This window comes from Lethenteron reissneri, chromosome 32, assembly GCF_015708825.2.
Source record: "Lethenteron reissneri isolate LAM-NWPU_2019-01 chromosome 32, ASM1570882v1, whole genome shotgun sequence".
NCBI classification, from domain to species: domain Eukaryota; kingdom Metazoa; phylum Chordata; class Hyperoartia; order Petromyzontiformes; family Petromyzontidae; genus Lethenteron; species Lethenteron reissneri.
The window spans coordinates 13,417,752-13,431,552 of NC_083810.1; the positions used below are offsets into that span (position 1 = coordinate 13,417,752).

General features: G+C 47.3%; 1 protein-coding gene across 1 annotated transcript in view; it reads right to left on the reverse strand.

The window, feature by feature from the left end:
* BLTP1 (bridge-like lipid transfer protein family member 1) overlaps positions 1–13,801 on the reverse strand; it is a 132,948-nt gene that overhangs the window by 19,980 nt on the left and 99,167 nt on the right. The window contains 9 exon segments of the mRNA XM_061564167.1: positions 3,292–3,486; positions 5,974–6,171; positions 7,359–7,613; positions 8,239–8,456; positions 9,350–9,551; positions 10,457–10,614; positions 11,880–12,072; positions 12,684–12,950; positions 13,103–13,243. Coding sequence (XP_061420151.1) covers positions 3,292–3,486; positions 5,974–6,171; positions 7,359–7,613; positions 8,239–8,456; positions 9,350–9,551; positions 10,457–10,614; positions 11,880–12,072; positions 12,684–12,950; positions 13,103–13,243 — 1,827 coding nt within the window.

Genomic DNA, 13,801 nt, shown 5'->3' on the forward strand with positions numbered 1-13,801 from the left:
TCAACAAGAAACCCAACTGTGCCGATCAACACAACATTCTAGCAGACCGTATTTCATTTCCCAACCCCACATTCCCAAAAAAATTACATTTTCTCTATTATTCGCCGGAAGAATTGTGCACGAAATGGAAAAATACAGCCGACCATGAATACGTGGCCTATTCCACAACGCTGCCCTTTTACAAAGCGATTCGGAAAAACACGGAGACGTAAATTTGGCCGAGGAAACGGAGTGATGATGTTTTCTGCCCCATCTCCTTGCGTGAACGGACTGAGCAAAGTCATGAAATGAAACTTTTCCATCCTCGATGCTTTCCTTACTGCCAACGCGAAGAAAAACTATAATTTGGTCATTACTCAACATTAAGAGGATCATAGTTTCGTGCCTAAATAGAACACAGTTTTGCAACAATAATCCACTTTGAATCTGAAAATCTCAATAATGAACTGTCTCTCTCTAATGATATTATTGTGAAATACACATTGTAGAAAAGCACTTAATGTCACTGTGATTTACATCACACTCTGAGTATTTTCCCATAATAGCACGCACTCATTTGGTAACGTTTCTTGTTTATTTGAGTTAGAGAAGCCTGCTTGTACGCTCACTATTAAATCCAAGATACGTGAAACTTGGGAGCATGCTCGTTTGCAGATCGTGGTTTTAATTAAAAAAAGAACGGCTTTGCCTGGACAAAAACCACATAAAGTAAAATTTTACAAAAATTTCAAGGAAACCACGTGGGACCGTTCACAGATTTATTTGGTGTTTTTTTATTATTTTGGAATTACCATATACATTACTATTTAAATGGAAATTATTAAGTCATCCTGCCTCTTTTTTGCCGAAGAAAAACACTTTTTTACGTTCCAGCCCCAACTTAAGAAGTGAATCAATGAAGTGCCTGCCTGCCTGCCCGCCCGCCCGCCCTCGACGCATCTACATCAAGCATTGTCTCATTTTACGGTGCCCAGAGGAGCTTTTAATTGTTCCTCATACCATGCCCTTTCTTGGCCCAGCAGACAATATTGTATAAGACCAATCATCGTTCATACTCGAAGCACCACCCTGCAGCGGTTTGGCCCACCGGAATCTTTCCCAGCTGAGTAAAGAAAGGGAACGGGTGTAGCTGCAATGAGCATTCAAAACACTCTATAGTTTTTTTATGGATAATTGTACAAAGTTGGCAGTAAAACTGTCATGAAATGGCATACTAATGTCAGGGTCAAGGATAAGAGGTCATTATGACCGTAACGGCTGATGTTACCAACATCTCAATTGCTTCTTCCCCTGCGTTAGATCCTACACTTGTTTGCAATGTCTACATCCAACCACCAAGGTCTGTTAAGACAGTGCAGTGTACAAACATCTGGCCCGAGGTCTTCTGCTATATATTTATGCATGCACTATATCAAGGAGAAAATTGTTCTCTCACCAATGTTAGTGATATTTCAATAACATTTTCCCACGGTATGATACTATTGCTCATGTGCAACAATATCTACTCCAGATTGTGCTGCGAGATGCCAGACAAACGTGTCACGTGATCAATGAGAGCAGCGCCGTTGCACAACTACACATTAGAAGAGCAGTGAGTTGTTAATTTGTGTTTATGCCCTCAGGCTGGAAAGACCAGCGAAATGTATTACACATTTTGAAGCTCCAAATATGGCAACAACTTCATGAGTGCAAATGTTTACAAATGGGTGGAACGGCTGTAATCAGGACATAAGCATGGTCAGTCAGTCAATGCTTTAACTCTACCCAAACTTGCTCATGACGAGGGGTTGATTTTAGATGACTGGAGAGTGGGAATTGAGCATAGATCACTGGATATGGTGATAAGTGTGGGAACAGTTCATTTAATAACCCGTGACAAGATGAATTTTGGGGAAAGCATGTGCCCGCTGAGTGGCAAAAAATCTAACGGAAGACCAACATGTGAATAGAATGTGTGCTCGTTGTGCCTTATCAGCAAAATTCCTCCGTGAAGACAAAGCATCTCTGGCTTACATCGTCACCGCTGATGAACGTTGTGTTCATCATTCGGAGCTCGAGAGTGAGTGCCAAGAGCACCAAAAGGAAACACCCAGCTTTCTTCAGTAAAGAAATACAAATTCTAGTCGCAACCTTATTCTAGAAGGGTAGCGACGAAACATTTTATTTTGGGATATACAGAGGAAAAGTTGCCTTTCAAAAAAATAGCAAAACACTGTCTCAAGTGCTTCACATATATATGACTTGTTGGGGAACAAAACAATAGCCTGGGATTTGTTGCAAATGCCATGTCAGCGCGATAATAGACGCCCACACTCTTCAGGTGCCACAATATAATTGTTGGGAAAGCTCGGATGGAATGTTCTGGAACATCGGGTATAGAGCCCAGACGTAGCTCCTCCAGACTCTCATCTGTTTAAAGTCTAACCGCTGAAAGGAGCTCTGTGTATATGGTGGTTCAACAGTGACAGGACCGTGAAGGCAGTAGTTCAGTTACGGCTTAAGAACAAACCAAGACCTCCATGCTGCTGGCATTAGAGAGCACGTGGGCCAGTGGAAGAGGTGTATTTTAATATAAGGTGACTATATGGATACATATTTTGTTCGTCATTTTGATGCTAATGTTCTCTGAAAATAACTTTTGCATCTTTACCTGCAGAAAAACCGCAGAGGCAAGTGTGTGGTTAGGAACTTATGGGGAGAGATGGCTTAGTGGCAAAATCAATGCGCGCTATGACCTCGTTGAACCAAGTTTTACTGTTGGCCACAAAATGTAACACCTGGCCATGGTATTGTGCTTAATGATGGTCATATGGCTGGTGCCGCATCAGGTCATCTTTGTCCCCCAACTCGGAAATGGATTTTAATCGGGGTGAACCTCGTTGAGGTTAGGATAAGGTTCTGACACCAATTATCACTGAGGTTATGCAATGTCAGGAGCTAACCAATATTTCCAGGCTTAAAGCAGTTCAATAACTATACAATAGCAAAATAACCCCATGTAAGTCAAAATAGACCGTTGGAGAAAGTGCTGTTAGTGGGAGCCTATGGAGGCAGGTGGTATTGTCAGGGCCACCCCCAGCCACTTTTGCATTCCCAGTACTGATGTTTGCACATTGCAGCAGGTTCTCATTAACGCCGAGTTGAGCTAGGGGACAGGCCCCGAAACGGTTCAGATATAACTCGCCACTGACGAAGAAGCCTGGGGAACGGAGCATAGCTTTTCCCCACAAGCGCGCGAGTGCACAGAAACAAACTTGCCGACGCTGTCAGACGACATTCGCTCAAGCGCACCCTGGAGGGACGGTCTCTCCGACTCCTGCAGCTGGGCCGACTTGAAGAGTAGCTGCGTGCGCGGCAGAGCGAAGATGGTCTCCGTCTCGTGGTTGTAGCTGGGCGCGCCGCGCGGCCCGCCAGACAGGCTGGCACTGCGTTGGGCTGCGCCGCCCTCCGTCGCGTTCCCATCCACGTTGCGCAGCAGGTTCAGCTCTACCGGGCGAGACGGGTGGGGGGGGGGGGGACAGAATCGTGGCTCTTCCGTCGAGGCTCGCCAAGCTCTCCCCGGGAAAGTGGCGGGTGGAGTAGTTGAGACGGATTTGCGAAGTGGCATTATTCAAACTCTGAAGTATTCTGCCACTGCTGCAAGTGTGGCGTGAGAAATCAGCCTAAGCAAATCACTGCCTGCAGATTCATCCGGCTTGGTGGCGTTGTTCATCCGTGGGTGAAGAGACCTGCCCTGTGCAAGTCCTTCTCTGGGCATGGGTTCATTGTGTCTGCGGTCATCCGGGCATCGTTTTATGTGTTGGCTTCCATTTATTTATATTTTTAGCAAAAAAGTTAAGTTTTAAACTCATATTTTTTGTGTTGCCTTACATGTTTATAATCTAGCTCTGAAATGACCAACACAGTTTACAAGTAATAATCATTATATGTTTAAATTAGTAACATTAATTATGTATCCCTTGCATCATAAACAAGGTCCCTCTTGTAAGACAGACTTTCCTCTCAGTGGGCTCTCATCTGAATCCTGCTGAGTGAGTAGCCTACCGATTGATTTAACTATAAACCCATCATTAACATTGCTCAAAAATGCTTAGGCTAATTAGAGTCAAATCCCTGTTGCCAAACATCAATTTTATGCCACCTACTTGGACCAACGGCATGCATGAAAAAGCCACACTGATGATTGACAGGTTTTTTTTTAATCAAACACTAATGGAATAGCTGGCAAGAATATGTATTTCAATCGCTTTACCAAATGATTTGCTTATTACAGCTTTGCATTATCGCTGTGCATTCTATAAAAAAACACAGTGCAAAGCTACATTACTGCCGAAGACATTTAGGGAATGGAGGGTAGACTGGCATAATTACCATAATAATACGCTTAAAAAAATGTGTGTACCACATTAACAGGCATTACTGTTTTAGAAATTGGTCCCACCGCGGCACTCCTACAACTGCGGCAAGTCAGAGTAATTTTGACATTTTTCAGTATTCCAATTAAACATTTTTAATTGTTCATGATTTCTATCTGAATTAAAGGAGTTAAGACCACCCATCTGCTCTATAACCCTGAAGACCTTTTGTCGCAGCAGGGCTGGCTATGAGAGAGGCACCAATGCCCTGGGTAAAGCCACAAATGGGAGGCAATGGCCAGCCCCTCCCTCACAAGTGGGCCCCGCTGCCCTACTTGCTGTACTAGGTTCAATCGGCCACTCATTGCCCTGCTGTATGTATGCAGAACTTCTTTCACACCGTACGTAACCCACCGTGCTAATCGGAGGTGCTAATGCGTTCCTCACGGATACGAGAACACCAATCAGGCAGGATGTGATATCATGCGATTCACAATTATTTTCTTGGCTTAGGCCACGCAATGATATGGGCAAAAATTTCTGTTGTTAAATCCATCCCACCGCCGGACACAGCCAAAGAAATTAAATCATCACGTGCAGAAGCAGCTCAACGAGCCGACTGTGTTTCAGTTCACCTGGCAGCTGGAAGGACAATCCACACAGCCAAATATACGAAACAGAAACACATATTGCGCAATCACTGAAGATGCATAGCACACGATATCTGCACTTCATCATTCACCATCGACATTAGGCCTCATTTCCTGTCCAAGACAGGATGTTCATGAAATCACGAACTATATTCCAAAAATAATTCATGATAGCTTTGTGCATGACAAACCATGGGGCTGCTCATCATAGTCTGGTGCTGCCTAAGAGTAAAGATACATACTGCTAAATGAGATCAAGGTTTAAGTTATGCAATCATCAATTACTCGGAGTTATAAGATTAGAGATAATTAATCCACACCTGAGACATTTTTAAAATTCAGTAATTAATACACAAATGATGCATGCAAGTGAAATTTATACACGTGTCCAAAAGTTATTTAGCCAAGGAAATAGTTAAGCAAAGTGAAAAAAACCTTCCCAGGGGAAACTGTAACTAATATTTCAAAATGTTTTATGTGGGAAATGATTAATCACTGCCATTCCACTTTGAAACAAAGGAACTTCGGTTAAAATTAAGCTTAGAACACCAGGGATAAAACCTAAACTCTTTTAACAATTTTAATTTATCCTCCAGTTGAAAAGTAAAAAATGTACCCAATGCTTTCAGCTGTCTGTACATTTTTTATGTGTTATATAGAAGCAGAACTGCGCTTTGGGTCTTCACGTATAAATCAAAGGTGTTTTAGTTCATCGGCATATTAGCTTGCCAGACAAATATTATCCAGCAGCTTTTATTTAAGCAAACAAACTCTGGATCTCTGGGTCCCATCGGCGGTCAGGCTCGTTAAATGCTATCGAGCTACCAGATGTTATTGGCAAGTGCACTATGGGGCTCTGTTATAGCTTAATTCACTAAACCAAAAAAAAGCACACGCACGCGCACACACACACACACACCTGCCCCGATATTTTTTATTTTCTCCGAGAGTGGTTGAACGCAGCTCACCTTCGTTGCGCATCGCCGTCACGTAGTTGAACCACTCGTTGACCGTGGCGACGCCGTGCGGGGCATTCTCGTGGCGACGGCGCGTCACCTTGGTGATGGTTGCCATGGGACTCTCCAGCGCCCCGCCCGTCACCATCATGTTGTTGCCGAGCACAAAGTCCAGGTTCTGGGCCATGTACATGAACTTCTCGGCTGAGTCTGTGCAAGAAGGGACGCGGATGCACGATCGAGACAAATGAACAGCAACAATACATTGGCGTTCGAGCCGGTGAAGAAATGCTCTCAGTAAAGTAAAGCAAACCCAGGACCACTTTCAATTTCACCGAGTTTCACCAGCAGAAACTTCGCCTGTTAAACGAATGCCGTTGGCTGGCTTGGTGTATTGGTAAGGGCCATCAGAAAAGCTTGGAGCCCTGGGAAACCCAGTGATGTTTAGCAGAGCACAGCAAACCTATACAAAATATTAATAAATTATTTAATGAATACTGCTATCAGCCAAGAGGGCGCATTTCAATATTGCACAATTATACGAAGGTATTTTGGTTTGGGTACCTCTCCCGCTGCCTACCGTGTAGAGAAATGATCGTCCTTGGCCTCATTTAAAGTTGATGCTGCAAACACTGCCTTGTGTGTTGCCCTTTCCTGAGTCCACAAGAAACTGAAGTAAATAAGTATGATTTTGAAAAATACTGGCTGTAGGCAGAGTTCTCCAAACAAAATGTGCTGAGAATGGGTAAAATAAAAACTTCTGCCACTTCCTCTCAAAATTCTTAATAAACAGTTCATAATGTTGGCTGAAATTTGATATAGTTCAAAAAGAAACATTTTAAAGCCATCGTAAACATTCAACATTTAATTTCATGAGGTGCACTTTCAACATGAACCGCTCCATTGTCTGTAATTCCTGGAACATTTTCTAATTTCCAATCATTTTTTTACGACAAAAAAAACTACAGGGACCACCCAGCCCAAACATAAACAGTGTAACAACACAACCCCACAGCCCGACCTCTGCGTGATGCCACAACGCAGATCACAATATAACTCTTCCTGCATCTTTACTCGCGCTGCACCACTTGGGAATTCCCTCCCATCATCGTCATTCTTTCAAAGTTCTTATAACCTCGCTCCGTTCAAGAAACGTATCAACTCTTATCTATTGTACATTCAATGAATGCCATTTTGCTGCTTGGCTCAGCAATGATATATATATAGGAGTGCAAAGTATAGGAAAGGTAAAACAAATCACTTAAAAAAGTATAAAAATAAAACTGAACAATATTTATCTTACCAGGTAAGGCCCACTGGGCTATTAGCTACATTTTCAGAAGCGACCTGGCCCCAAACGATAGCCCAACAAAGTGGCCGATCATTTACAAACGCACCCTCCTGGTGAATCTCCTGCGCTTCGGTGCAGAAGAAGATGTTCGGGCCCTCGAGATGGAAGAGGGCCCAGGATTTGGCGCGGAAGTTGACCCCGTGGAAGCAGGCGAGCGTCATGTGGTCACCGTGCAGGCCCACGCTGCCCCCGAGCAGCACGGCGCTGTCGGGCAGCGGGCGCGGGAAGATGGACAGCTGGCAGCCGCACACCGTGCGGAGCACGCTCGGCCAGTGGCGGTGCAGCACCGTGTCGAGGAGACCTGCGGGGCAGCGGCGAGACGAGGGAGGGGGCGGCACGTTGAGAGGCGCGACGAAGAGCGCCGGCAGGACGGAGGGAGAGGGCCGAGGAGCCGAGGGTGGGTGAGGAGGGTAACGACGACAACCGAAAAGGAAGAAATTCGGGGGAAAAGGGCAGGAAAGAGGGTAAAGAGGCTACGTAGGGAGGAAGAGGGAGTTAAGGTGGCAGATGGAGAGGGAGTTGGTGGAACAGAAAAATAATGTTCCAAAGCGAGAGAGAATGGAAAGAGAGATAATTGAAAGTGGTGATGCATGATATGTTAATGAAGTAATGCAGAGTAAAGATCTTTCACTTTGTTCCACGTCAAATATTTATGGAAAAAAAAGATTGCATCAAAAGGAATTGCATCTTTACTTGGCAGAGCTTTGTTTATCCTCTAGTTTCACAGGAAACACTCATAATGAGCACATACATACATATATTTGTTTGGAGCCAAGCCACGCGAATCATGACGAGGATGCCAAATATGCAGTTGATGATGAGGATGACGATGCCAACTGGCGATCACGACGGTAATGGTGGTGACAGTGAGGATTTGTGACAATGACGACGGCAGAGGCGGCGATCGTTTTCGGGCGGTGACTGACTCTCTTCGTCCGTGGCTTTCTCTTGTGCAGCAGGAGCGACTTTGTGCGGGCCGTAGAGCACGGGACCCCACGTGGAGAGGGCGCGCTTGCTGGTGTCGAACTGCTGCGTGAAGAACTCCTGCAGCTTCACGCCGATGCGAACGAGGTCCGGCGTGGTGGAGCGTGAAATCATCACCTGGAAGACGCTCCACGACAGGTCTCCGTGCACAAAGACCTTCCTGCGGCGCGCGAGCACAGGGCACAGTCAGGACACGTCGCAATCGCCACGTCGGCACCACCGTCGCTGTACTTTGGTAATTGTCGTCTTCTTCGTCACAAAGGGAGACATCCTCAAGCAAATGTGATATTCCGTAGTTCTCTGACTGAAGGCAGATGTCTTGGCCCAAAGCCTTCTACATCCAGTACAAAATAATCAACATTATGATCTTAATGTGTTGTCATCGGTCATCAGACGTCAGTATCACCAAATCAGTCCAGCCAGTTGAGGTGGTTGGGACACCTCCCCCTGGAACTCTACCGGGTACGTCCAACTGGGCGAAGACCCCGGGGCCGACTTAGGACACGCTGGCGGGACTATGTCGCTCAGCTGGCCTGGGAATGCCTGGGAACTCCCCAGGAAGAGCTGGAAGCTGTCGCCAGAGAACAGGAGGTGTGGACCGCCACTACTCAACACGCTGCCGCCGCAACCCTCACCAGGATAAGTGAATCGAGAAACGAACGAACGAACTTCAAACTGTGTTGAGACTCAATACAATCGCCATTGTCATCAGTATTAATTCACGCAATAAAATATGCCTCATTATATTGGTTATATTCACTGCCAGTGCAACTGTGTCCGGAGAGACCAATTATGGGCAAAATTAATCAGAAAGAAGCAACTGTATTGGGTGGGTACAATAATTATACCACAGACCTCTGAACAAATATGAATGTCACCGTTAACAGGGGCACACAATGTATGATGAACCTCGAGGCAACTCGCCCGGTGCATGTGACATCTACACGCAACTCAAACGCGTCATGTGCTGCGAGCGGTCAACGGAGGGGCGGCAGCCTCTGTAACGATGCTCCGCAGAGGTGGGGGGAGCGGGGGGAGAGGGCAGCCGCTCACGTCTTATCGGTGAACGTCGAGTCGCTGAGGCCGACCGTGTGGTTGGGGTTCGCCTTCCACTCGTCGTGCAGCTCCAGGTCGGCGTTGTTGAAGATGCCCATCAGGATGCTGGAGCCCATGTAGTCGACCCGCGCCTCCGTGGAGCCCAGCGACGTCTGCACGCGGTGCCGTGGCTCCTTGGTGGGGTGTTCCGAGATGAAGGCTGCGCACAGGCGACGACGCACAGCGCGGGGAGACTCGCACGCAGAGCCGTGTGAACCCTGACTCGTTCGCAGCCGTGGGCGTCAGGAGAAGCTGGCGACCCGCATTTGTTGCGGCTCTGGATCGTGTCGCTGCTACGTAAAATGATTTCCCAGTGCAATTTAACTAGTTGAACACTGGCTTTGATCCCATGTGCTTGTCAGAATATATCACACACGTTGTTTATTGTTGCTTTACTTTGCTCTAAGGCCACCGCTCAAAAGTCATCGATGGGCATGGTAATATAATTGAGAGCCCTTTGCCAAATCCATTGCTGCCCTGCTGTTTGATCAAACTTCCCCATGCTGGTGAGTGCGGGTTGGTGAAAGGGGACCTCCCCGGGACCCGTTCAGGCATTACACGCCATTGATGTTGGCTAGGGCCAGAAATGTAACGGAGGTCAGTGGGTTCGTGGCGCAGTGTAATTAACCTTTGCAAATCCACTGAGGGGGTAATGCGATTTCTATGTTCATCCAGAACAAAATTCACAGACGTTTGAAGTGTTTGGCAAATTCCTTCCTTGAGAATGTTTTATATGCGAGCATAAATAACAATACCCAGAGAAATCCCACACAAATGAAGGGAAAACTCTCAAGTCTTTGTAGACAGCCAGTTGACAACCTACTTGATGTACCACACCCTAGAGCCGACACAGCCACATCGTTTCACTACAGATGGGCATCTCACACACCTTACTCCATCTCTGTGTGGTCCACCAACTCTGCCCCCAAGTTGCTGTCTTAAAGGTGTGCACCCTACCCACCGTTGCCGACTTACGAACGACACTGACCCGTTGTCAGCTGATTAACTAGCAATGCTTAGACCCGCCGCCGGTAGACCGATCGGTGTTGGTGTGGCGGCACCCACCGACCATCTCCAGCGTGTTGACCCTGACTGTGCCTCCGACGACGCCGCCCTTGGAGTCGAGCTGCGAGCTGCCGAGCCCCAGGGTCATTTTGATGTCCCTGTCCATGTTGCTGCCCACGGACACGCGGCCCTGCGTCTTCACGCCCTTCGTGTTCCACCTGCGCGATAAGCGGGTCGGCCGCAAGGCGGCCCCAGAAACACCCCCAAACCTTCTCAGCCAACGCCGACTGCCAGGGGGTGTTCGTGTCGAGCGCTGTAAAAACTTGCGATTCTGTTAACGAGCGCCCGGCTGCTGATGCACTAACGACTGCGGCTAGCTGTAAACATCTCAAAATTAAAGGCCGTTCCAGTAAACATTATGGGCGTAATCTATATATACGCGCTGGTACGAATCGTGAATTACTTTTTATTTGTTCACCTGGGAAAGCCTCACTGATTATTTTGTGATCGAAATAAGGGGCCCACCCTGGAGAAACCCCACACATGCAAATAAAAAAAAAACATTCAAAAACTCCAAACAGATAGGTTTTCAACCACCTTGGTGTATTGTCTCCTACAGGCCCCCAGATGATTGTCACTAAAAGTGGGTGTCTCAGATACGATCTCCGTGCGATTCACAAATGACTCCTGCGACATAGCTGGATCATCCACCATCACAGCCTCCTGTAAACGAGGAGCAGAATGATGAGGAATCAAGAGTGCCCGGAGGCACTCCAGCACAATGCAGAGATGATCTCTCAGCAACACAACAAATGCTTCCCCCCCCCCCCCATGTTAAATTGGGTGTTGCATATTTTAAATATAGAAAACATGAATATTAGAAGAACCACGCTTTGATCCAATTGTACAATGCGCTTCCGAGATGCCCTCTTGATAGTCTACATCTCACCTAAATGTTAAGGAGCATAAAGCATCACGTGAACGTCGGTCATCCTCGCAGCAGCTTGTGGCTGGCCATCGAACAAAGACCGCCATTGCATCACACGCTGTCACATGCGGCCAGGCCATCTGGAACGCTCTTCCTTTCAATATTAGGAAGCCACTGGAGCTATGCACTTCTAAATCTAGCTTGAAAACTCATTTCTTTAGAACTGATTTTTGTGTTTAGTTTGTTGTCCTTCCCCCCCGCTCCTCCTATTTGCATGGTTGGCTATGTACGGTGTGCGAAAGACGTTCAAACATACATAAGCTATGGTGAACTGTGTTACGTAAACCAGAGGGGGTTAACCCATCACCAGTGCCATTTCCTCTGAACATTGTATCACAAAACTGTACTCACACTTATGCTGCAGTCCCCAAAATATATTTCGTAAAACAGTGAAGAGGCCTCACCCTCCGCGTGTTAAGCTTCGAATGCTACAGAAGCAACGAGGTCACGGGGCATTGGGTCCCGAGCGGGCGAGGACAGTGGCAGGGGCCTCACGTGGTGTTTCCCATGACGTTGCTCATGTTCATCTGCACGTTGAGCTGAGCGAGGTTGACGGCGAACAGCACCAGCGTCTCCCAGGGGGCGCTCTGTTGCGCCGCCGCTGCCGCCGCCGCTGCCGCCTTGCTCTTGCTCCCGTCGGGGCTCTTGGCAGTGGCTGGAGTGGACGTTTTGGCGTGGGAGCCTGAATCTGCTTTCAGGGGCAACAGGGAGACAAGTATCTTCTTGGTTCTTTCGGTAAAGTCTGACGCTGTCTTCCCGACAGACCTGTTCTTCACCTGAGGACGGCTGCCTGCATTGTGGCCGAAACGTCGTGAGAATAATTTTAATATGTTTTATTTTTATTATTTTATTAGTTCCCTTCTACGTGACTTTACCGAAAGAACCAAGAAGATGAATCCCTGCAGTCACGAAAGCTTCAAATCGAAATTTAGGGAGACAAGTATTTTATGTTTTTCATTTGACTGCTTTCATTTCATTCATTCATTTACAGCTCTCTGTAAATCCAAAAGGTGTTGCGATAAATCAAGGTCAGCCTCTGTGGAGGAGGGTCGTAAAAGATGCTTGCCGAGCAGTTGGGAGGCAACTGCACTCCAGCAAAAGAGGAAGGTGGAGGAGCGATGTTCAAAATAAAGCAATGCAGTGCATCTACTAATCATTACAATTATTTAACCCATAACATCTGGGGCCTGTCCCATGACCTCCCGCCAGCAAGCCTTTGACACCTCAAGTAAAGTCACCGTCACCTCGTGGCGAATGGCGGTTGTTCATGTTTTTGCTGCTTGGTGTGTGCGTGCGTGCCTGTGCGAGTCATCGACGGACCGGCGCGGCTGGCCGAGGACTCGGACGCGCTGCGCAGACGAGTGTGCGTGGGCGACTTGACTCCGAGCGGCGACCCCGAGGGCGGCACGCTGTACACGCTGGGCGACGGCGGCACGTACGGGAACCCCGAGGGCGAGCCCTGGCCCGACTGCGTGTCCCACGTGCGCAGGTAGGCCTTTCGCGCAGACTCCGGGGAGAGGTGGGAGGGCACGCCGTCGGCAGACTCCGGGGTACCCGCCACCGACGCTGCGAGCACGGGAACCCGCCATGCGTTGTTATCGGCGCATTCCGATGCAGTGAAACTTTTACCCAGTGTACGTGGTCATCCGATGACATGCCCAACAAAACGACTCTATGAAGGAAATGGAGAACTTATGATCGATCGTGGGAGCGCTTACTTGGCATGTTAGCGATGGTCTGGTCACCCAGGAAGAGTCTGCGGGCGATGCTACGACGGTACCACGCCTTGGGGAAGTCCAGAATCTCGCTCAGACGCCGCATGTCGTACTTGAATGATGCAGAGCCGATATCGCATACGGCTGAAGACATACGCACGGAGAATCAAAGGAACAGCAAAGCAGCCATGTGCAACGGTTTGGGACATTTCTCCCACTCCACTTCAGATTATCAATGAGTTGCTTAAGTTGTTGGAGCCTTTGGCGTTAACATTGACTAATTAAAAATCATAAACATGGTGTGATAAGACACTGGGCAACATGCGGCAACCCACCAGTTTTTGAATACACTACTGGCTGTGAAGGAATTACTTTTCTTCATTCTCTTAAAGTGATTTTTACTTCTATTATTATTTTTATTATCACACATGGTCATATCTTGACGGGAAACCACACGCGCTGGCTTTCTATTGAGCGTGTTGAAATCGCTTCCCACCTGCAGTGTGTTTATCGTGCCATTATGCGCCACCATTACATTACCTCAAAGCAGATCATTGTCTGTTTTGCTGTTAGGCAATATGAACATTTAGGTCGCGACTATTTTTTACACCACATGCTCATTATATGAATTTCCACATTTTACAACTCGTGGCCATGAGCATCCGTTTGACATAAATCATACATCTGTGAAATGAATAAGCT